At 47.0% G+C, this 24,613-nt stretch overlaps 1 protein-coding gene across 13 annotated transcripts in view; it reads left to right on the top strand.

Annotated features, from left to right (window-relative positions):
* Gnas (GNAS (guanine nucleotide binding protein, alpha stimulating) complex locus) overlaps positions 1 to 24,613 on the top strand; it is a 62,425-nt gene that overhangs the window by 11,874 nt on the left and 25,938 nt on the right. For 3 of the 13 annotated variants that reach the window (NM_010309.4, NM_201618.2, NM_001077507.2), the window contains exon 1: positions 1,666 to 4,024. The exons of 5 other annotated variants lie outside the window; for them this stretch is intronic. In NM_010309.4, coding sequence (NP_034439.2) covers positions 1,669 to 4,024 — 2,356 coding nt within the window. In that variant the 5' untranslated portion in view covers positions 1,666 to 1,668. Of the gene's footprint in view, positions 1 to 741; positions 4,025 to 4,237; positions 5,367 to 10,363; positions 10,444 to 24,613 lie in introns of those variants that run through there. 5 more of the 13 variants (XR_374413.4, NM_001310085.1, NM_201617.2 and 2 more) reach the window with 5 other exon arrangements.

A 24,613-nucleotide genomic window follows, 5' to 3' on the forward strand; every position in this document is an offset into this window, starting at 1 on the left:
ACCTAAAGCATTTTATGATTATTCGCTGAGCCCACCGGGCAATGTGACTGTATAAACTCCTGCAGCTCTGAGCCCACCCCGGCACCGCAAGGGGCGCGCAGCCGCAGGCTTTGTGACCGCGCTTAATTTCGCCTGGGTGGACTGTTGCAGTTCAACGTATAGCAAATGCTCTATGGTGCTCACAACAGAAGGAGGAGGGGATAAAAGGGGGCTGGAGAAGGGCTTGAGAGAGGAAATGAACACGGAATCCGCAGCTGGCGCTGGTGGCTGGAAGATGCGAGTCTCGGCAGCTGTTGCCACCATGGCACGGTTGGTCGGTGGGTTAAGTGCATTTCAGGTTTTCTAGTCTGCGAGACCACCCTAAATGGGCCATCAACTACACCCCAAATCTCCTTTTGCCTTTACCCAGAAGACAGAAGTACAAGACCTGAGCTAGGTGGGGGGTCTTCCGGTAAGCCTTAAGCCCCCTCCCCTATTTGCACGAAAGCGGCAAACATGAATAACTCCTAAGGGGGCTTTGCTTGATTTTCTGCAGTGCACTGCTGAGACCTTTATTTCTACTGCATCACCGTCCATATAAACAGAGCAAGCCCTGACTACAACACACTATACCACTGTTGAGAGCTCCGAGGTGTAATGGGGATGGGGGACATTGAAGGGATTTGCTGGAGCCATCCCCAACAAACAGCAAACATAAACATTAAAAAAAGAAAAAAAAAGGAAAAAAAAGAAATAAAGAAAAGTACCCTAGAGCATTTACGAAACAAATTGCGTGTTTACATTCGGCACTTCCTCACCCTGTCTCTACCCTTCCGGTGGGCTCACGACCACCTGTCGCATTTGTGTGTGTGTGTGCCTCTACCCCTTTCCTTGTATCCTAAAGCCTCCATTTCCTGACTTGGAGATGAGTATGGGTAATTGCCTGAGTGTGGGGTCCTTAGATAAGGAATTTACCGCATACTGGGGTAATCTGGGGTGATAAAGCCCTCCTGCAGTCCCTCCTCCCCTCGAGAAGAATCAGATGGGGAGGGAGGCTTTCAGCGTCTGTACTCTAACAGACCAATGCCCACGTCTTGCGTCACGTGTCCCAGCAACGCAAGAGAGCTCGCTCGCTCTCTGGCCAGGGAAAAAGCGAGCTAGAGAGACTCGGAATCAGTCCGGGAGAGGAGAGGACGGAGCCGAACGTCCCTACAAGGCCTCCGCTCATCAGCCCCCTTACCCAAAGTCGGGAGCAGCCGGCACCGGGAGCCAGCTCCCGGAGCCGGCTCAGCACTGAGACCTGCGTCCTCTGGCGGCAGAGAAAGAGTTCTATTTACGATTTTCGAGACGAATCGGCACGCTCTTAAATGCCAAGAAGGCGGAGCTAAAGTACAGCAAAGTACGAAGAGAGAACAGAAAAGTTCCTAAAGTTGTTGGCCGACCACAGCCCGAAGGGGTAAGTGTAACTAGGAAGGTGACAGACTTCACCAGCAAGAGATGACTCACTTCAGCCATGGTCCTGGGTTCTAGCCCCTGATTATCTATCCTTACAAAGTTTGGAAACTGAGGCTGGAGAACTTTCCAACAAAAATTTGAATTTTTTAAAAAAAAATTTTTTTTCACCCTAGTTTGGCTGGGTGCTCCGTCTTACGGGGCCCCAAATTTATTTTGAAAAGTCGCCACCGTGTTATGGGCATGTTCAACTGCCTCCACGGCAATAATATGTCAGGACAACACGATATCCCCCCTGAAGTCGGGGAGCAGCCCGAGCAAGAACCTTTGGAAGCCCCAGGGGCAGCTGCCCCCGGTGCTGGGGCTGGCCCAGCCGAAGAAATGGCGACCGAACCGGACTCCGAACCGTCTAACAATGAGCCCGTCCCCGACGAGACTGGCAGTGAGATCAGTGGACCCCCAGAAGACTCCAAATCTGACATCCAAAGCCCCTGCCAGGCCTTCGAGGAAGTCCGAGTGGGTGGAGACTACAGCCCACCTCCGGAGGAAGCCATGCCATTCGAGACACAACAGCCCAGCCTGGGAGATTTCTGGCCCACCCTGGAGCAGCCAGGACCATCTGGGACCCCATCAGGCCTCCAAGCCTTCAACCCAGCGATTTTGGAGCCCGGGACCCCCACTGGCGCGAGCCCAGGCCTGGGAGCCTATACCCCCCCACCAGAAGAAGCTATGCCATTTGAGTTCAACGAGCCTGCCCAGGGAGACCATAGCCAGCCTCCCTTGCAAGTCCCAGACCTTGCGCCAGGAGGTCCGGAAGCATTGGTCCCCAGAGCTCTTCCCGCGGAGCCCGGGAACATCAGATTTGAAAACGCTGGCTTCCGAGAAGACTACAGCCCTCCCCCTGAAGAATCTGTGCCATTTCAGGTCGGTGGAGAAGAATTCGGGGGCGATAGCCCACCCCCAGGACTCCCGCGAGTCATCCCACAAATCGGCATTGGCGGCGAGTTCCCGACAGTCGCGGTCCCGAGTGCGCTCTGCCTCGCTCCCGCCGAGAACGCGCCTCCCCTCTGGGTCCGAGGCGCCATTGACAGACCATTCCGCGAGGCTGTCAGATCTCCTCCTAACTTCGCATGCGACAGCCCCCCGATGGAGATCACCAGACCCCTGCTTGAGATTGGCAGAGCCTCCATTGGGGTCGACGACGACACCGCTGTCAATATGGACAGCCCCCCAATCGCAAGTGATGGCCCGCCCATCGAAGTCTCGGGAGCCCCAGATAAGAGCGAGTGCGCAGAGAGACCCCCAGTTGAGCGAGAAGCAGCCGAGATGGAAGGAAGCCCTACCACCGCCACTGCGGTGGAAGGAAAAGTCCCCTCTCCGGAGAGAGGGGACGGATCTTCCACCCAGCCTGAAGCAATGGATGCCAAGCCAGCCCCTGCTGCCCAAGCCGTCTCTACCGGATCTGATGCTGGAGCTCCTACGGATTCCGCGATGCTCACAGATAGCCAGAGCGATGCCGGAGAAGACGGGACAGCCCCAGGAACGCCTTCAGATCTCCAGTCGGATCCTGAAGAACTCGAAGAAGCCCCAGCTGTCCGCGCCGATCCTGACGGAGGGGCAGCCCCAGTCGCCCCAGCCACTCCTGCCGAGTCCGAGTCTGAAGGCAGCAGAGATCCAGCCGCCGAGCCAGCCTCCGAGGCAGTCCCTGCCACCACGGCCGAGTCTGCCTCCGGGGCAGCCCCTGTCACCCAGGTGGAGCCCGCAGCCGCGGCAGTCTCTGCCACCCTGGCGGAGCCTGCCGCCCGGGCAGCCCCTATCACCCCCAAGGAGCCCACTACCCGGGCAGTCCCCTCTGCTAGAGCCCATCCGGCCGCTGGAGCAGTCCCTGGCGCCCCAGCAATGTCAGCCTCTGCTAGGGCAGCTGCCGCTAGGGCAGCCTATGCAGGTCCACTGGTCTGGGGAGCCAGGTCACTCTCAGCTACTCCCGCCGCTCGGGCATCCCTTCCTGCCCGCGCAGCAGCTGCCGCCCGGGCAGCCTCTGCTGCCCGCGCAGTCGCTGCTGGCCGGTCAGCCTCTGCCGCCCCCAGCAGGGCCCATCTTAGACCCCCCAGCCCCGAGATCCAGGTTGCTGACCCGCCTACTCCGCGGCCTCCTCCGCGGCCGACTGCCTGGCCTGACAAGTACGAGCGGGGCCGAAGCTGCTGCAGGTACGAGGCATCGTCTGGCATCTGCGAGATCGAGTCCTCCAGTGATGAGTCGGAAGAAGGGGCCACCGGCTGCTTCCAGTGGCTTCTGCGGCGAAACCGCCGCCCTGGCCTGCCCCGGAGCCACACGGTCGGGAGCAACCCAGTCCGCAACTTCTTCACCCGAGCCTTCGGAAGCTGCTTCGGTCTATCCGAGTGTACCCGATCACGATCCCTCAGCCCCGGGAAGGCCAAGGATCCTATGGAGGAGAGGCGCAAACAGATGCGCAAAGAAGCCATTGAGATGCGAGAGCAGAAGCGCGCAGATAAGAAACGCAGCAAGCTCATCGACAAGCAACTGGAGGAGGAGAAGATGGACTACATGTGTACACACCGCCTGCTGCTTCTAGGTAATGCGGCAGCTTCTGCCCCTGGGCAGTAGGGCCGCCCGGGCCGCCCGGGGAGGGGGTGGCAGGGCCTTCCGGTGGGGCTTGGGCCTTGCCCGCGGGAGGAGGGGGTCCGGAAACCCTGTTAGAAGTTCCAGGGAGGGACCCCCAACTCTGCCCTGGGGTGGGAGAGGGGCCTTTTGGAGAGTTCGGGTGGCCGAACTATATGCCCTCCAGGGAGAAAAGTGGTGCCGAGCGACACTGAGGGTCGTTACCGGCCGGAGGCCAGCGCCAGCGCCAGCGATCGTAGGCTGGACAGGCGGGGGCGTGAGGTGAGCCCAGAACTGCTGGGGTGGGCCCTTCGGGGCTCCCCCGGCTCGATTGTTCGTGACCGCGGTGGGCTAGGGCCATCCGGGTGCGCGCCCCCGCCTCGCCTGGCACGGCTGCTTCGACTCAGACAGCTTGTTGTTGGTGTGTGTTGGTGTCCATTTTCTGTGTTCGCCTGTGCATGACATGCTCAGTGTGTCCCAGTATCCATCCCAGGCACTTTCAACGTACCCGCCGATTTTATATTTGTACTCTAAAATAGGTTACCTTGTGATTTGCGCCATGGCGCGGCCAAAACTTTCCGTGCTGGTACACTCTGTAATAACCTGTGTGCAGACTCTCTGCAGCGAGCAGAGGGAAAACGCGCAGGCAACGGTGGCGTGGCATCCTGGGTAATCTGCTGGGCCGATGACTGGGGGGAGTGGGGCCTGCCGCCGCGGGCCTCCATAACCTTTTCCCGGTATGTCTCTCTCTCTCTTTTCCCCTTTGCGCTAAGCATATCCTCACTTCTCAATACGTATGTCAAACCCTCCCGCCTTAACGGTTGAAAAACCAGACACTCAGGGCTTTGGGGTTGTTCAAAACATGTGTATTTTGTATTCTGTGCACATGCACACACATACTGGATCCACCTGTGGGGGGGGGGGAGTAGAGCAGGAGGAAGGTTTGGGGGGGGTACCTTAGCCCTGCTGGCAAGGCCACATTCAAAACACACAGGGTTAGTTTCAAGGGAGTGGGCGTGGCTGGATTTAAATATATATCTATATATATAAAATAATTTTCTCCTTAGCGAAGAGCCCGAGGTAAGGCAATCACTTATATTTTTACAATTCGTGGCAGGAAGGGCCTAGTTTAAGAAGGTTGGGAGTTGTATGTTGGGAGTACAATCTTGCCTTTGTATTTTAATTGCAATTAAAAATAAAAATAAATAAATACTAAATGTGTGAACACTGCATGGGAAGCTGGGGATAGCCTTGTGAACTGTGTATATGTTTGCATGTCGATCTTTTTTTCAAGCAGCTTTAGCTGAGGACTGAAGGTAAGAAATTCTATGCATCAGTTGAGGATGAAAAAAAATAAAGATTTTTTTTTTTAGGATGACGATTAAAGAAATGTTATGCCAGCCAGATAGGTACCTTTTGAGGCCCTCATCTTCCACCGCCCACTCCCCAGCTCTCCATGTCCCCAGCTCTTCATGTCCCCTCCCCTCGCAGAAACCCCTCCCCTCATCCTGCAGTCAGAGCCCCTCCCACCACAGACTTCTCATTTCCAACCTGAGTCGTTCATTCTTCTTGCCAGATTAATCAAAACAGCAATTAACAATGGTCTGTATCTATAGCTTAAATAAAATCTTCATGAGTGAATCTCCACAATTAATTTATTTATTTTCTCAAACCTGTCAAGGGAATCTCAGGATTACAGTGTCTAAGGCTGTGCTCCATTTGCCTGTGAGATATTCGATAATCTGTGATGGTATTTATTAAAGACATTGATGGTGTGACTGTGTTGCTGTGATGTGCCACAAATCATTATCTTAGACGGGATGGTCATTTTATTTATGCCTACCTGGGGGAAGTATTGGTATCATTGAATCAAACACACGGAAAGGGGAAGTTGCTATAAATTTCAAATGCCCCTGTTACGTGAAAAGCATAGTCCCCTACATGACAAGGCTTGGACTTCACTGCAGGTCCATTTCCATACTCTGAGAAGCTGACCTGTGAGTTGGGGGTGGGTGGGGGGGACAGATGTCTGCAGGTAGATGACCTAAGTGACTCTGCACATCTGAATCCCGGTTGGTCCCTTATACTCTGAGGCCTTAGTCGCCTCGTTTGAGAAGCAAAGCTCTCCCAGGAAATTTTCATTCAAGTGTCCTGCAGTAACAGGACTTGGGTCTTCTGTCTTAGCCCCCACCCCCAATATAGGAAGAAGGAGCTTGGAAGTTTATACTCTCTGCTAATGCAGCTCTCTGCACCAAACATCAGATCTGAGGCCAGCTTCTTTCAGAATAGCAAACGTTTCCCCCTTATATCCCTTAGATTTTTTTTTCCTGGAGGGGATTATTAAACCCAAACAGAAGCACATTTTGGGGAGGGGGGGGGGTACCATGGCACTGGCCTGTCTGCCCTTTGTGGATCTCAGCCACTCTGACCTTTCTATGCAGCGTCATCCAGAAAGCAGGCTGCTCAGCCTTGGCCTAGGCCTCGCCTGAGCCTCTAAGATGGCCACTGCTCCCTGCTGCCTGTGACTGCAGTAGCGCTGTCTGTCAAAGCAGGCTGCAGTTTCCCACTAGGCTGCTTTCATTTCGCTGAAGTAACAAGAGAGGGATTGTATCTGGGTCCCTGTTATTGATTGGGGAGGGTCGAAGCAGAAGGAGAGGATTTACTCACAGTTATGAGACTTTTTCACTAACTGTCTAGCTTCATTACGTTAAACGAGGTATCTATGCCTTCTGCCCCCTGAAAACGTAGATCAAATGACCATCCTGAAGCTCTTCACGTATCACATCCACAGTCATCTGTTGCTTTAAAAAAAAAACATTTTTCTGTGTGCATACTCTGTTTTTATTGCCCAAACATCATAGTGCTAGAATTATTTTTAAAGATAGATGATAGATAGAAAAATAGAAAGATAATAATTCAATAAAAATTCTATAATGTCTAGAGAGCTGAGGCTTTTTAACATAATGTAATCAAGGCCTGTTTTCATGTTTCTGTTAGTTTAAAATCTGTGGATTTTTTTTTCCTTTCTTTTCAAAACTTCACTTAGATATTATTTCTTGGTTTAGAATTGCAAGGGGCTACTAGATCAGTCTATTTTAGTATCTCTTGCCTTTATTACAAGCAGGTAAAGCACTCTGAATAATATGACCACTATAGTAATGCCTCATTTTTATAGCAAATCATAATTAATTATATAATAATTTATTTGGCTGCCAAGTGGTACGGTACTGCACTGCAATTCACCGTGCAGATTGTTTTTTTTTTCCCCCTGTATTTTTTTTTAATGCAGCCATTTTCTTTTTCTAAATTCAGAAGGCCTCCACTGAATTGTTTGGTGCAGTGGGAAGCCCATAGTGTCCCTGACCCCCAAATTTAGAAGTTAAGGAAAATTTGCATCTTATTTCCCAATAACATCTGCAAGAATAACATGTTTTACAGAGATCCTTTAAAAAAATTTCAACTCCTCTCAAAAACATTTTTTTCTAAATAGGTAATTTTATTTTTATCTAACTCATATGATCTACCCTGAGGAGATGGTATGAACCATAGGGAAGGGGGTCACCCCCAGTATTGGAAAGGGGGGTGGCTCATGCTTTTAACATTGTTAGTGGCCATCAATGATAATGATGACATGTTTTAATTGCATTTTGCATTTTTTAAAGTCTTCTGTTTAGTCACATCAGCCCTTTGAAAGAGTTCTGGGCAGTAAGAGCACTTCAGTACCCCATTTCATGAGCACTTCAGTACCCCATTTCATGAGCACATCCACTCCACTCACACAGATTAAAGGCCAGGGCCTCTTTTGTTTTTTCCTCCCAAAGGTAGCAAGGTAAGTATGTGAAGGACCCAGGCCTCTAACTCTGAGGTGCTAACGCTCACCGAGCCCATTTGAAAAATTCTATATGGCTTTCTCAAAGATGAGAGCATGACAGTTGGAGTGTTCTCTGTGATCTTAAAATCCCTTGTTAAATGACAGGTGTCTAACAGTCTGTTGCTTTCTGAATTCTAGCCAGACCCTGACAGACCACTGACTGTAAATGTCTATTGAGTGAACATGAAATGTAAGCTGCCCATTTGGGGGAAGCCATTTTGTGGAGGCTTAGTACTCATGTTTGCTTCACTGCTTCCCAACATAACACACACATATACATACACACCCACATATTCACATACATACAGCACATATACAACACACATACATATACACACAGCACACACACATACACACACAACACATGCATATACCCACACACACAACACACACAATGCATACACATATATACCACACACAACACAACACACACATACACACATGTACACATACAACACATACATATAACTACACAACACACACAACACACATATACACACAACACACACATACACACATGTACACATACAACACATACATATAACCACATAACACACACAAAACACACACAATATAACATAAACAAACACACACAAATACACACATAAAACAGACATAATACACACATAACATATGTACAGAGAACACACACACACAGAACATACAACACACACATATGCAACACACATACCACACCACACACAAACAGTCACACACATACCACACATACAACACACACATACACATATAACACAACACACAAACACACACATATACACATAACACACCACACACACATATGCACACAACACATTTGCTTCACCCCACACACAAACACACACACAAGCTTTTTTTTTCCTTTTGTTCTTGTTTTTGTATATAATGTAGCTTTTCTTTGACATCTTTTCCGAGAAAAAAAAATCCCCGAATAGTTTTCTTTAGCAGAGCTCAAGCTTATAACAACATCAACATCAGTAACAACAACAACAACTATTATTATTATTAATTATACAATTATAGTAAATAACAATAATGATACTACAGTGCAGTTGTTTTTGTATGCACATCCCTGGATGCGCAGTGCCACAGTACACAAACAGGATCTCCAATAGCTTTTCTCTTCCTTATTTTTAGTTTACAACTAAGTCCCATTTTTTTATTTATCAAGAATCCATGCATGATTTTGAAAAGCATTTGCTTTGTTGATTTATTTTGATGCAGGACATTTAAAATTTTTTAAAAGAGAGGATAGCATAGTTGATTAAAATTGAAACCCTCAACTCTAGGCACATTCCCCCTTTTTTTTTTTTTCAATCAGTTTCCCCTCCAAATAAGATGTGTCCACTCACTTCTTAGCAAGACTATGCAGCTTTTCAAATGTTGCTGTGTCTTCTAGGAGGCACAGAAACAGCAAATGAAAATTAGTTTCTGGATTTTTTTTTAGCCTATGACACAGGTTAAATGCACCTTCCTCTTCCCACAGTTTTCATGAACTTAAAATTAGTATGCTTTTTGCCTCTTTTAAACTAAAACTTCACAGAAAGAGGAGAACTTTTCCAAGCAGAAACAACAGGGCCACAGTGAGCAGAGGCCAAGAACTGTGGACACTGGAATTCGGTGTCCATGGGCCTATGGTCAGCAGACACCAAGTCTCTGTCTGACGCCCACCTATTAAGGTCTTTAGTCCGCTGGATGGAGTGCCCGTTGTTACATCACATTCCTAGGCTGACCTATGGACCCCTGACCTAGGGTCAAGCTCTTCAGAGAGACTAGAAAGAAAATGGGTCCGGCCTTTCCTTTGGAGTTTCAGATGAAAAATCTTTGAGGCCTTTATGCAGCTTAAGAATACTTAGTGGGCAGTTTCAGATGCAAGCTGCCAGAGGGGGCTTAGTTTCCAGAAGACTCTGAGAGAAGGATTTCTTCTTCTTCTTCTTCTCCTCCTCCTCCTTCTTCTTTCTTTAAAGGGAGAGCCAGATCCTGGGTGAAGCTTTTTATCGTGTAAGAGCTAGAGTGTTTCACATGTGAGCTCCCCCAAATGTTAAGTTTACAACTTCTTTTTTTCCCCTTCTCTATTTCAAGTGAGGCTTTATTTTATTTTTGTATATTTTCCCTGAGAGACCGTTAACTTGAGCCTAGGCACTCCACACTTCCGGCTTCTACATTTTATAGTTCACTCCTTGTTACAGGGTTTGTAACCACAAGTTAACTCAAACAATAGACAAATGACATCTTGCCAAATTTAGGATGATACGATAATGTGGCAGAAGAAAGAGAAAACCCTAAGAGGGTCATTTTCCCCCCTCCTGAACAAGTACCATCTGCCATTCCTGCTTGTTCCTCCTCTACCTCCCCTGGGATTAGCTACCTATGTATATACTAGTTCAGGATTGTTAGATAGCTCAGGGGTCAATGTGGTTGTTTTACAAAAAAAGTTGTCTCTAGTTTCCCTTCCCATAACCAGATCACCGCAGAGGCAGAGCAGCTGATGGGAGCGTGGAAGAGGACAAGACCCCAAGAGAGAGGTAAGGACCTATTCCCCTCCCCCCAGCCCCCAAAATGTTAACTTTTCAATGATTGCCAACCACCACAGACTTGAGGGGACGCGGAATGCTCTGGTCTCTGACACAAGACCTTTGAAGTTAGAATTATTGGAAGTATTTTGCATGTGCCACACTGGAAGCGGTAACCAAGGAGCATCAGGCAAGTGATCTATGAGAGGACCAGAAATACTAAAGAAGTGTGCTTCCGGGGTCCTGAGGTAAAACCCCAAACTGCCCTACAGAGTGAGTTATGAAGGCTCAGGAGAATTCAGGAATATTTTGCGTTAAGAGTCCTTCCCACTAAACCCAAATAATGGATCTTGCTAAATTTGAATGATTTAGTTAGGGGTGAGGAGAGAGGTATAAAAGTTACAATTGGTACCCGATTTAAAATTTGATGTGAATCAGTTGGTGTTTCTGACAGTCACACACATTTTGTGTGGGGGACAGTGCAAGCACTTAAACTTTGTCTCCTTATTCTTTGATAATGGGAAGGGGGAAAACGCTTATGTGCCTGCCTTCTCAGGAGTGTCACGGTCGAGCATGCTCACTGCCACCGCTAACGGAGAGTGACCTCTTATGAAGACTTCAGAATGGCCAGCTGGAGCCTCTCTTCTGACTTGCTGGCTCTTGCCTGTCCTTCTGTCAAAGGTTCTGAATACCTCTCTCCTCCTACATAACCAGTTTGTCCCTCACCAAACTGGTTGTTAACGTGTAAACAACTCCGAAGACATTCCTACAGGTAACCTGCACCCAGGTAAGTCCAAAACTGCATTTTTTTTCCCACAACAAATGTCAACATGAATGGTCATGATGACACACAAAACCCAAAGCTAGGCACAGATGAGTCTAGGACCCCAGAGCTGTAAAGGAAGTGAGAGCAGGTATCCTAGATATATTGAGTCCCCTGGGGCTTCTGAGACCCATCCTGGGCCTGAACCCCAGATTTTAAGGCAGTAAAAGTAGATTACCGGTCTCACTGATCCCTTCATTCCCCAAAGGATACAGTGTCAAGAGCAGGTGGCATTCCTGGGGAAGTGCACAGGTGTATAGTTGCATAGTGGATTCAAACATGTCCTTTCAGAACAGCACTCTCTTCAACCTTTTATTACACGTGGTCATCCTTAAGTGTCCAAGGGCCAGGACCAAAGCCCAAAAGGTCACTTCTTGGGAAAGGCAGAGTTTATTTGTAATTTGTCTCTTAAGTTGTTGTATGTTGGTGTTACTATTTTTAGCATGTCTGGAAAGTGTACGTCTTAATTCCTTGCATTTGCATCGAATGGCTCTGTTGGGCCTAGTGTATGCTTAGATAGCTTATCAATAAAATCATGAGTCACCCAGGAGCCTCCTGCCTGCTGTCTCCTGGGTAATCATTTTTTTGGTGGTGGGCTTTAGAAAAGTCTAGAGTCAGTAACTAAGGGTTGATATTTCAGGTGGCCACTAGATGGTGAGAGGGTATAAGGCAGGAGAGAGAGGACAGGGAAGGCCAGCAAGGTGGGAAGGACTCTACTTTACTTTCATTCTTTGCCCGCACCTCCACATTTTGTATATTTTGAGCTATGACTTATTCTTTTTAGCTATGCACTGAGACTATAGGAACATTTAAAGGGTATCTATTTAACAAAGGGATCTTCTAAGCAACTCCATTGACATTTTGTCACGGGGGCTGGGACCTGTTCTGTGCACTGTAGATATCTAATATCAGACACACATAAACGTGCACACACATACACACACACAAGCACACACACATGTACACATATACACACATATGTACATGAACATACAAACCACCACCATGATCACCAAAAGCTACCACTACACACATTTTACACATACATACTACTACTAACAACATATTAACAACAGCCACCACTACACACATCACACACCCACACACAGACACACACACACACACACACACACACACACATACACACACACACACACACCACCACCACCACCACCTTCCCACAATTAAGTATGATAGCCCAAATCTTTCTAGTGTCCACTAAATGTCACACATGGTTGAGAGTTCCCCTCTATCCCTTGTCCTGAGGAAGCTAGACATCGCACATGGTATAGCTTGTTCATCTACTGATAAGCCATCTGAAGGAAAGTTGTCCCTTTTACTAACCAATCAGCAATGTGCACACTAATCTTGGACACTACATTCTTGAATAGAAGCAATTTCCACACATGTCTGAGAGTGACCCCCAGATGACCCTAAATAGGAGAGAAGAAGAAATTATTTCAGGCAAATAAACAATGTATTGGTCTAGGACTCTGATAGGTTAATACCTAACTAGTCAGTGGGTAGCCAGTATCAGGGGCATACATTGATTTTTTTTAACTTTATAGTTGTACATAGGGCTCTTTAAGTTGTAATAATTAGCATCGTGCTAGCCTGTTCCCTCTGCCTGGTGTGCACTGGTAAATTCTGTTACTGTAGAAGGGATATGAATATCCAGACAACAAGGGAGGGACCTGTACCTCCCGTGTACTCACAGATACTAAAAGTACCTTCACTTAACCTGTGCACACCAGCCTTAATGAGGTACATGCCAAAGACAGCCATCCACCCACGGAAAGGTGACCTGCCACCTTTGTGTGTGGTAATGAAAGTGAGGTGACCACCACAGTGAGGAGGGGGAAGAGGAGGAAGAAGAAGGAGGAGATTGTCAGAAAGGAAACAGTGGTTCCAGAAGAAGTTCCTGACCAAAGACATTTTCTGGTCAAAAGGATTGCATTTAGGGCTTTGATAAAATGGTTGCTATGTCCCCACCTAAAAGTAGCATCAGCATCTATCCCCATGTCTACCCTTCAGGTCAAGGCTTAGTTGTCACTTTAGTGGGCCCAAGTCACCAACCAGCACCTTATCTGTCTCAGTTCTTTAGTTCCTGGGGCTGAATGCAAGGCTTTATGCCATGCTGATTGGGACTGTACTCCCAGCTTCTAACTTCTTAAAAGCAAAGGCATTTTCCAGTATTTTCCTCGTCTTCAAGAACTTAAGATTTTCATATCTTAAAGTGAGCTATCAGGGTAAAGATTAGGGTGAATCAGTCAAAACAGATTGGGTCTGAGCAGTTAGATGCCGGCCATGTCAGATGGGGAACCAGCATTTGACATCCAAACTTCTTGCAGATTCGCTTAGAGAATTTCAGGTTCTGCTAAGCAAAGTGCCCCAAAAACCTCCTCACTGCCTCAATGCACAATCCTAGAAATTAAAACCTCAGAATGTTGATTTTGAGATTTTGCCTGGGACCAAGTACAACATCTTTCCAAGGAAATGCTTAGAAGACTCAAGGCAGAACTCAGAATCCAATGCCAGATGTTAGGGGGAAAGTTTTTTTTTTTTTTTTTAAGTTGGGTAGCCAAAAAACTCTGGGCTATTTATACTTCAGCATTCATGTGACTTCAGTTTCTTTCATTTTTGCTCTTAGGAGGAGAGCACAGAAGGTCATTTTGTTTTGCCAAGCAGATATGCAAGTGAGGATTTAAGATGTACACTTAGGAGGGAATCCCACTTTCTAGTGGGAGTATTTGGAAATGTTCCATGTTATCACTTTCCTATGTTGTCTCAATGGGGAAGAAAGTCCAATAGTTGGGGGAGTGGTGTACAGAGAATCTCCAGTGTTTGCAGAGGGTCCTAGGATGATGGAGAGAGCACTGGTTTAAGCTCAGGGGTTTTGCTGGGACCTTGGTTGATTCTAACACTTGAGTTTAGAGTTCCATGTGCTTGCTTGCCAAGTGATGTCCAGGAAAGACTGATGATACATCTTGAAGTATTCAAGCTTACCTGAGGTTCTGCCATGGCCAAAGAGGTACCAAATTTCATGAGTTCCTTTAAGAGGAAGCCAGAAACTTCCCATGTCTCCCAGGTCTATGTGTATGAAGTACTCACAAGGGGTTTTAGGCCAGGAACATCTGGAGAAAGTGGGGCACAGAGTAGAAACTCAATTTATTTGGCAGACAAATCTAAAACCAATGTAGCGAAAGCTCACCCCCAGACTCAAGGTGCCCAGAAGTAAAACACTTTCACCCGGGGGAGTCCTTGAGGTAGCTCCCAGCGGGAGGAAGGAAGGAAGAGCCTGATTGCCTTAAGTAGAAAAGGGAGCCCATCTCATTTGCACCCCAAGTTCACAGCAGGAGGGAGGAAACAAAAGGTCCTGGGGCATTTTACCTGTTTGTTCTTTTCCTGTTCTCTCTCTCTTCTTGTTTTATTTTTCTTTTCATTTTCAGATTTTTTTCTTTTAAAGTAGGATCTTTTTCTAGGGAGAACCTTTCTGAGCCAGAATTTATAAAATACATATATACTTTAAAGGAAAGAAGGGAGCCCACTGTTTAGGGCTGGGAAGTAGGAAAATCGAAACAAAGGAGGGCTGTTCAGAACTGGCTGGCAGATGGCGCTCCGAGTTTACAATTGAGAGCCTGGTGTTAGAAAATTCAAGCCTGCGCCTGCTTCAGGCAGCCCCCTCCCTTTATCTTCCTTCCCAGGGACGTAGCTCCGCCCCAGGCCTAAGAATGTGTTGTTTTGGGTTTTTTTTGTTGTTGTTGTTGCTTTTTGTTTAAGGTTTCAGGACAGCAATTGATATCTGGTGACAAGTATCCCCACTTTGTAGACCTTAGGAGGTCAGAAAGATAAAATACAGTGGGGTGCAAACCTGGAAGCCCCTTCTCTCCCCCCCGCTTTGGCTTTCTGTGTAACAGTGCTAAGCTCTCCTTCTGCCAGGAACAGTTCTGAGACCCTAAACATCCTTCTGTCTTTTGGGGAAAAGGTTGGGGGTGGGGTTCTTTCCCAGTTTAGAATCTTTTAATTCTGTTAGGAGAACTTTTAAATAGAAGGTGTTGGTTAGCATCTCTGCTCCCCCCAGGTATAACACACACACACACACACACACTCTCTCTCTCTCTCTCTCTCTCTCTCTCTCTCTCTCACACACACACACACACACACCTTTGTCCTTACCAAAATGGCAGGTGGTGTAGGAAAAACATCTTAGGCCATCTTTTGTCCTTTAACAAATGACTATTTCTGGGTCCCCTGCCTGGAGCTATCTTGTGTAGCAGCAGAGGTCACAAAGTTCATCCCTTTTCACCCAGCCAAGGGCTGGAAAAGAAATGCATACATAAGGACTAGGTCCCAAAGACAGTGCTTTGTACTTGCCCTGATCCCACTGCCCTGCCTCCTCCACAGCTACTGAGGAAGGTACATGGGCCTTCCTAGAAGGGGCTGCAGACTCTGCTGGGAACTTACCCTCGGCCACTAAGGCCAGCCTTAGTACTTCATTCTCCATAGCTTCTTCTATTTCTCTTCTAAAATGTAACAATCAGAGAAATAAGATACAAAATATTAGTTCAGGCTAACATTTCTGTACTCTGCTAGTCAATTCTTTTCAAACTTTGTTACAACTTTCCTTCTCTCTTGCCCGCTTTTGTTTATCTTTTGTTTTCTTTTCCTGAAGGTTTAAAAGGGTGTTTTTTTCCATTTCTTTTCTTTCTTTCCTTCTTTCTTTTCTTTTTCTTTTTCTTTCTTTCTTTTTTGATTCTTTACCCCCACTTTCAGGGCTTCTGATATGTGAACTTCAAGGCTGTCCCCAGGTGTTAGTGATATGGGTATAGGTAAGCAGCCTGTTCTAGTACCGATGGGCCTACCCACCAGAGGTCAGCAAAGAGCTCAGAATAGCTGGGTCTGCTTGCAAATGTGGGAACTGGTAGAATTCTCTAGATCAAATGTAGACAACCTAAACAGAAAACCGCCCCATATTTCAAAGGTGGGGGTGGGTGGGGAGGAGGGATCATCCTGTCTTGGGTCCCTGGGCACTTAGTTTGAACACACTGGAGGGGATGAAGTTTTGATCTGCTGTGATTTGATGGCGTTCTTTCTCAGACCAACTCCAAGCACACAAATCCTTGCCTTAACAGGTACCTCACCCTCCTAGAGCCCCTAATCCCGTCTGGGGACACAATGCCCACTTTCACTTCCCACAGGACTGAAAACTTTCCCATGCCTCAGAGTTGGCCTGGCCCTTTTTCTTTTAGGAGTAATGTTATTGTTAAAATGAAGTCATAAGATTATAACCCCGCCCCTAGCCCTGACCCCCAGCCCCAAACCTCACTCCAGCCCCTGCCCTGTTGTGAGTGTCCTTATCTCTGGCTCCTCACCCAGATGTGTAGCTAAGAAGTATTTATTAACCATGGGTCCCAGGGTTCTTTATTTGGCTTCCCCCACCCCAGGCGTATGTACAGAGGCCAGTTCCCTCCTTCTGCCATCTCTTCACAGATCCTTGACTTAGTTTAACCTTCTCACTCTGGTAGGAAACAGGGGAAAGGAGTCTGGATTCCTCTCCCCCCCTTGCTTCCTTTTTTTCTGAGCTTTTGAAGTCTATGGGGCCTTAAGAACTACTTGTCAGTAAGATCACTTCCCTTAGCTAGTTCTTTATTGTTGGGTGGTGGGAGGGAAAGGGGAGAGAGGGGTACAAAGGGCATGAGAAAAAGAAGCCCCAGAATGATGTATGAGAAGAAGAGTCAAGCCAAGGGAGAGGAGAGAGAGCAGAAGTAAAGACTTTGCCATGTCAGTGCTCTAGTCCAGATGAAGTCCCTGCCCTAGGGAAACTTCAAGTCTTGGAGAACATCAGGGTTTCGAGTAGTGATCGCTGCCCAAGCAGAGATGGACGGCTATCAGTGAACAGGAATTGAGCACATCGAGGCTTGGCTGGGCTTAATTAAACAAGGAGGAAGAAAAGAGAAGGCTCAGAGGGTGACTAGATTTCAAGACCCACTTGGGAAAGCAGCAACCAGGAGGCTGGTGGTGGATCCAGGATGTCACCATGGCCCTGTGGGGTCTGGCCACTGGCTTCTCTGTCCCAACAGGCCCCATTTGCTTTCTTCAGAGTTTCTTACCTGAATCCAAATGATTTTGTTTAATTGTCACGTTAGGCTCTCCCCCCCCCCCCCCTACACACACACCCCTTCTGCCACAACCTGATTTTCTGAGTGTTTCCACATGCTTCGCCCACTGAGTGGTTTTGTTCTATTTTGTTTTAAGCAATCTGGCACACCATGGACCTTTTTTGTCAGAAACAGAAAAACAAAACAAAACAAAAAAACAACCCACTCTATCTTTGTGAGTCCTTTGTTTCAATAATTATCCAGAACAAAGCCAGGGCAGTCCTATGGGTGGACGTGAGCACTTTGTCCACTGAACATGCATTTCAGAGATTAAGGAAATCCTGAGAATTTTGTAGGTTGATGGCCCCAAGAATTTGGCACCAGCCAGGTTCCATATGGACACTGTTTTCTGTCATTTTTTCCCCTTCCTTCCTCCCTTCCTTCCTTTTTTCCACCCCACCACCTCGCTTTGAAAAACAACTTTTGAAGGTCTGTCTCCTGGGTACCTTCAGTTGGGAGGAGATAATTCTCTCCAGTAAGGAAGAGTAAGGGGGAAAAGAAGGGGGTACGTTAAGCCAGAGGACAAGGGGACAGGATTGATGGCTCAGCACTGGGGTCAGGGCACAGGCTGGAAGACACCATAACCAGACAATAGTCAAAAGAGTGCAGCCTCGGCTTCCTGGCTGTAGTCAGGAAAATATTCTGTCAAGTTTAACAAAACAAAACAACTCAAACCCCAGCCCAGTTGGTTATGCTAGGACCCTATTCTTCCACATTTGGTCTTTAGATTTGGCTCCTTCTCATGATTGAGATTCCCCCACCAGGAAAAGTTGTTGACCCTCCCTGACAAGCGCCAAGAGTTAGAAATGTGTTGCTAATTGATTTGAGCTGAATTTGTATTGCTTTGAGACTTAGCAAAAGCGGCCTGAGGTTGAGGGGAGCACAGGGTTGCTGTTCTCATAAGCCGAGAGATGGACACCTCCCCACCGCCCCCACCGCCCCACCGCCCCACCGCCCCACTCATACAGGGAACCTTCTGTGACACTTTGGAATCTTTGGAATGGGGGCATCACAGTGGTTCTGAGAAAGAAAAGGGGGAGATTAAATGGGAATTTAGCATAAAATCGATGTGCCAGCTTTAGGCAGAGATTCACTCTCTAACATGGTTCCAAATGAAAACAGTTGTCACCAGTTAACGTTTCCACAGTTTTGACCATTGGCAGACCTCGGGTTTACTCCTCTGTAGGTTTTGTTAACCTTGGCAAAGAGCATGGGAAACTAGTCTCCTATACATATGAGCCCATTTTCCCTCCCTGATAAGTTGCCCCCAAATTTCCAATCAACATGTATGTTAAATGTTCTTGTTTCTTGTCTGCTTGCCTAGTAGCCTTACTACGCATGCAGTAGCTGCCCACGTGTCTACCACACCTCTCAAGAGGATGAGTCCTGCTCAGGTCGGTGAGTCTGCCTGGATTTGGGCATTTTTATTCATTCATTCATTCAGTCAGTCAGTCCATTCAGTACATAAACACGGAAATGTGCCCTTCCCTGAGTGGAAGCCAAAGGTCTAAGACATGGTTCTCCCCTTATGGTCCTGTGGTTAAAAATCAGACACAGGAAGTAGACAATGGTGGGTAATTTCTAGGAAGGCATTCTGTGAGAGTAGCTACAGAACGCATGCAAAGATGGTTTCAGTGGCCCTTCAAGAGCGTTCTAACCCAAGTCAGCAAACTAAATCAGAACTGAAATGACATGATGCTGTTCTAATAAGTAAGCTGCAGGAAACCCAGGAGAACTTATCTCTGAGGGTCAGAATAAACAGACATCTGCCTCTAGGACAACCAACTCTTCACATCTTCGTGTCAGCCTGAGGCTGAGGAAAGTAGCTATGGTTGGCAGCCAGAGTACTTTCATACTGCCACAGCCTTCTGCCCTCCTTCTTAGCTCTGATCCACCATCTTAGATCCTGGCCTGCCCTCCATCTTAGCTCTGATCCACCATCTTAGATCCTGGCCTGCCCTCCATCTTAGCTGTGATCCACCATCTTAGATCCTGGCCTGCCCTCCATCTTAGCTGTGATCCACCATCTTAGATCCTAGCCTGCCCTCCATCTTAGCTGTGATCCACCATCTTAGATCCTGGCCTGCCCTCCATCTTAGCTGTGATCCACCATCTTAGATCCTGGCCTGCCCTCCATCTTAGCTGTGATCCACCATCTTAGATCCTGGCCTGCCCTCCATCTTAGCTGTGATCCACCATCTTAGATCCTGACCTTTAGGACTCTTTTTTTCTGTTCCCTAAAACAGAAAGTCTGCATTCAAATGCTGCCATTAATTCTATAGAATGAAAATTATCTAGAATTTGCTTCCAGGTTTTCTTTCACAAATATTTGTAGGTTACCTATATATTCTTCTTGGAATTCAATATCTTAATCTATTCCTTTCTAATGTTTAGCCTGGGTAGGTTCCATATACACTTATATGTATCTTTAAAATGTGTATGTTTGCATACAGTTAGGTTTTGTTTTTGTTTTTTGTTTTTGTTTGTTTGTTTGTTTTGGCAGATGACTGAACCAAAAGAACTCCTAAGTCAGTATTCTATAATAAACCAAATTTATAGGATCCTAAACTTCTCCTTTACAGTCTCTACCTTTCAAAGAGAACTAGAACAGGGCCATGTGCCTTGCTCCTTCCGGATGTTTGGGGATGAGTTCACAGTGAATTTGAGAGGTGGGGATTTGGCCCAGGCCTCTTTCCAGGGCTGCAGGTGGCTGTGTTCAGTTCAGTTAATCCCATCAGCTGCCAAAGGCTTATAAGGTTACTCTTAATAAACAGTTCTGTGAGGCCAAAATGAGGAAAAGTCACATTTTTAATAATGAAGTCCCCAGAAATAGGAGAGGGGCAGCTGGGCCCTCATTACCTGTTTTTCTCACCCCATTTTCCCCTGCTCAGGACTGCCTAGCAACCTCCAGTACAGCAGAATGGTTTTCCTCTTCTGTGTTCCCCGGATGTAGAACCCCCCACCCACCACATCCCCTCAGCCCCCATACCTCCAGGGCAACATGCTGTGTTGGTAGTATGGTCACTTTGATTCTTTTAAACAAGAAATGGAAAGTCCAGGCATGGAGAAAAGACTAAGAAGAGCTAGTAAACAAGCCACAAAATAGCCTCGTTGTTAGCACGAACGGCCCCCTGGCTGTGTGGTCACAGGCAGAGGAAAACCTGGTGCTTAGTGGCACAGGTTGATTGCACACCTTAACCTGGCGTCACTGAGAGGGGCATTAGCCAGCAGTGACTCAGCTGAAGAGGCCTGGATGCCTATTCTGACATGCCACATACTAACATACCCTCTAGAAACCCGGAAGCCTGCCAGGTACGCTCCCTAGTGTAACTTAAAGGGGGCCTTTCCGAGGTGTATGATATTTAGGGAGAGGAAATTAAGCTAATTTCGAAAGCTCCTGACATGTGAGTTTCCTTAAAGTGTAAGTAGTTGAAGACAAGGATGAATGTTACGAATCGCATCCATAACATGTGTTTAAATATATGTCACATTCCGGCAGCAGAGAGAGCTCCACACCCCTTAGGGATAAGGTCCTTTTGGTGTTCGTTGTTGTTGGTTTTCAGCTTTTGGGTTTTGAATGTTACCTACCTTCAAGGTGGCTTGCATGAAGCTCTGTGATGGTTAATAGGAAGAGGGTAACCTTGTCACAAGATGAGACATTATTGCAGATAGACCCTTCAGTAACTCAGTGTCCACACCGCATAGAAATGACCTTCCCTGCAGCTTGGGTGACACTCAGCTAGGAACAAGGTGATTAATTATGCGTGTAAGTTACAGCTTTATTGCAAGCTTGCAGCAGGAAGGCTGGCAACAATAGTATACACACACACATATACACGCACATACACAGACACACACGCACGCACACACACACACACACACACACACACACACGCACGCACACACACGCTTTCCCTTCAAGCATTAAAGGCATTTGGATTTTATCTTTCCTGATCAAACTTCTCCACTTCCTTCTAAATAGCTTCCTCTTGCCCCTTAGCTAAGCCAGCAGGGAGAACGGCCTCTGGGTTTTGCTAAATTGTGGATCCTGACAATGACTGGTCTGCAAAGCCAGACATGGTGAGGCTACCATTCCCCACCATGAAAAATGGCTGTGCAGGCAGGCACCTTGCTGCAGACACAGGCCAGCTCAAAGCATGGACTTTTTTTTTCTCCTCACCCTCCCAAGGTTAGGATTTTGCTTAGAATTCTCTGCTTCCAGCTAAGATCTCCATCAGCAAAGGGGCTGATTTCAGGCAGAGAAAGGACCACTTCAGCAAATGAGAGAAAAGGAAAGAGTGGCGAGCAGGTTCACTCCGGCAGCAGCAAAGAAATCAGCCATGCCATTTCCCTGACAGCTCCTTAATTATGGTGAAAGAACAAGATGTTTTCGGCTTTTATAGAGAAGTCTTATAGTAGGGAAAAGGGAAAGACCTGAAAGGGACAGGGGTTGCTGGGGTGCAGGGAGCAGACAACTGTCACCTCTGAATGACAGATGCCCTTGATAAGAGAATCTCAGCCCCTCCCTGCAGACTGTGCACCCATGCCCAAGTCTACACCATTTTGCTTTATTCTACCAGGAGGACACTGAAAAAAGAGCCAGAAAGGCTTCTCCCTTCCTTCTGTAGGGCAAGGTGAGATTTTAGTCCTCGGGCCAGTCTTTCTGGCTGGGGCCTTTCTCCGGTGGCTGGAAGACTTTTCAAGTGGTCTGCCACATACCCCCTGTTGAAAATTGTGCTTTCTTTAAGGTCAGTGGCTAGGTCAGATATGCCATTCCCATGTACATGCCTTAGAACTGAACAGGCCCAGAGACAGGAGTCGCTTCAGGCAGAGGCTATGTTATAGTGCTGGGGAGGAGTCAGAGACCTAAGTGTTGAGTCTATATATTCATGTCAAGCAAAACTCAGGAAGGTCCTTATATTTCTTCCCACCTCTGGACTTATCTCTAATCCTCTGATCTCAAGCAGTTGCTTGGCCTGCTCAAAGCTCCCAAAAGCACTCTGGCATGTCTAGAAAAGAAATAAAAGTGAATTCTAAATGCTTTCTTAGAGATAGAAAGAGCCTTGGTTTCTGGAAATGGGAAGGTAAGAGAGAAGAGAGTAAACTGAGCATGCCCAAGGTTAGCTGTGAGATCTCTGGGGATGAGAACAGCAGGTGTGCACGCACACACACACACACACACACACACACACACACACACACACACACACGGTGTAAGCCACTCATCTCTGCAGCCTTTGTGTAACCATTACACGTAGAATGTCTGCTAGAAGTCATGTCGCTTTTGAGAGGGACCCCAGCCTTAAATGTAGCTCTCAGGGTTATGTTTATCTCCTACTGACTCCAGGGTACACACTACACAGTCACCTCTTCCGAGACAATGTGTGGTTTTCTTTTTCCTGCCCTCTCCCCTTACTCCCCTCACTCAGTTGACACACTGTCCCATACACGGGCGATTTTGATGATTATTAACCAGCAGCTGACAATAAGCCAGTAAGGACTTAGGGCTTTGTGGTAGGTGAATTACTGCAATCACAAATCAAACCACTTTGTTTTCTACACGCAGGATTAACAAACAGAATGCCACATCTATGGTATCTTCTAGGAGGAGGGAATCTCAGGTGGTCAAGGGTACTGCAGGGTCTGCTCTCCTCCCAGCTAAGCCAGGTCCAAGCAGGGAATTTATCCTAAACACTATGCAGGGTGGCTCTGCCTGCCACAGAGATGTGGGAAGGAATGAATGGCCATCTCTCAGATGTTAGTGGATCCATGTTAGGAAAACACTTGAAAATATAATAGATAGGCCCTAGTTTGTTTTGTTTTCCCATTTTTATTTACAAAGCAATGCTGGGGGAGCTGGGGGAAAGATAACAAGGGCAGCACCCCAATTTATTGCCCTACCTGCTTATAGGTTTCATTTTAAAATGGTTGTTATTTGAAGGAGAAAAAAAATATTCCAGATACCTTCAATATGGGGCTTAGGGGTCAGAAAAAGCCTGTGTTAGAGAGTCAGCATTCTCAGTGTCAGAATAAGAAAAGAGTTAGAGAGTTTCATCCCTTTTTAACAATAAGCAGGCACTCTGGAAAAAGAAAACAGAGAGATTTTGTATAAACACTGAGACCATGGGATCCTAATGATGTCTGAACGACTGGGTCCTCATGTCAGACTTCATGTTGGTAGAGATTGGATGGTTGTTCATTTACATTTTATAGGGTGGTAGAATAAAGGAAGGCTGTACTTTAGCTGTAGCATCACCAAACCGCTGTGCACAGTACAGCCTGAAAGCCTCCTTTTCATCTGGGTAGCTTTGCTCTGGTGAATTTTGAGCCGTTTGGCACACCTTAAAAACCTAGGTTTTCCTTGGTTGAAATATGTAGCCCTCTCTGCCATCCCTATAGCCTTCCATGGTCCACCCCTGTGGTGACCTTTCTGACTTGAGTTTTTGTCTTCTTTGACACTAATACATCCTATCAAGCTGCTAGAAAGTTCAATTGTAAAAACTCATCTGGATGTCTTGTCCAGAAGCAATCAGTCTGCCTGAATATTTTCGCCCATCAGCTACCACCTGCCCTAATTGCACCCACACACAGCCTGCATGCCGTAAGGAAGCTTAATTTTTAGGAAACAGATCTAACTACAAAGGCAGCTGAGGAAGAGAGCTTACACATGAACAAGATGTGGACAAGATGCAGGAGTCTCTTGCCTTCTCTGGGTAGCTGAAGAAAGAAGCTGGGGATGAGGAAGCAGGTTGGTCCCTACAGGCAGGTGGGCAGGGAGAGGAAACCGTTAGGATCCCAGCAGCAGCAGCAGCCTGAGAGGCAGGGTCTGTCTAGTGCCTGCAGCCATCTTTGATTCAGAGGAAGCAAAATCTGTTCACCCTTGCTTTGTCTTAGGTAACACCAGTTTGATCCAGTTCATGGGGGAAAAAAAGGCAATGAGAAGTGTTTTTAATCACAAAAGACAAATGTCTATAATTTTAGTTTGGGGACAAATTGACACCCCCCCCCTCCATTTTTTATTTCACAGTCTCCAAAACTGAGCCAAGCTAATCAATTCCCTCTTTTCTCTCATCTGCATAGATAATTTAGCTAGTCTCTCTCGGATTCTACCTCCCCCCCACTTCTGTCTTATCAATGCAGTAGAAAGCTAGGCAGGTGGAAGAGAAGATGGCAGGTCAGTCTCTTTGTGGTTTAGTCTAGC

This window comes from Mus musculus, chromosome 2 (genome assembly GCF_000001635.26).
Source record: "Mus musculus strain C57BL/6J chromosome 2, GRCm38.p6 C57BL/6J".
Classification (NCBI taxonomy): domain Eukaryota; kingdom Metazoa; phylum Chordata; class Mammalia; order Rodentia; family Muridae; genus Mus; species Mus musculus.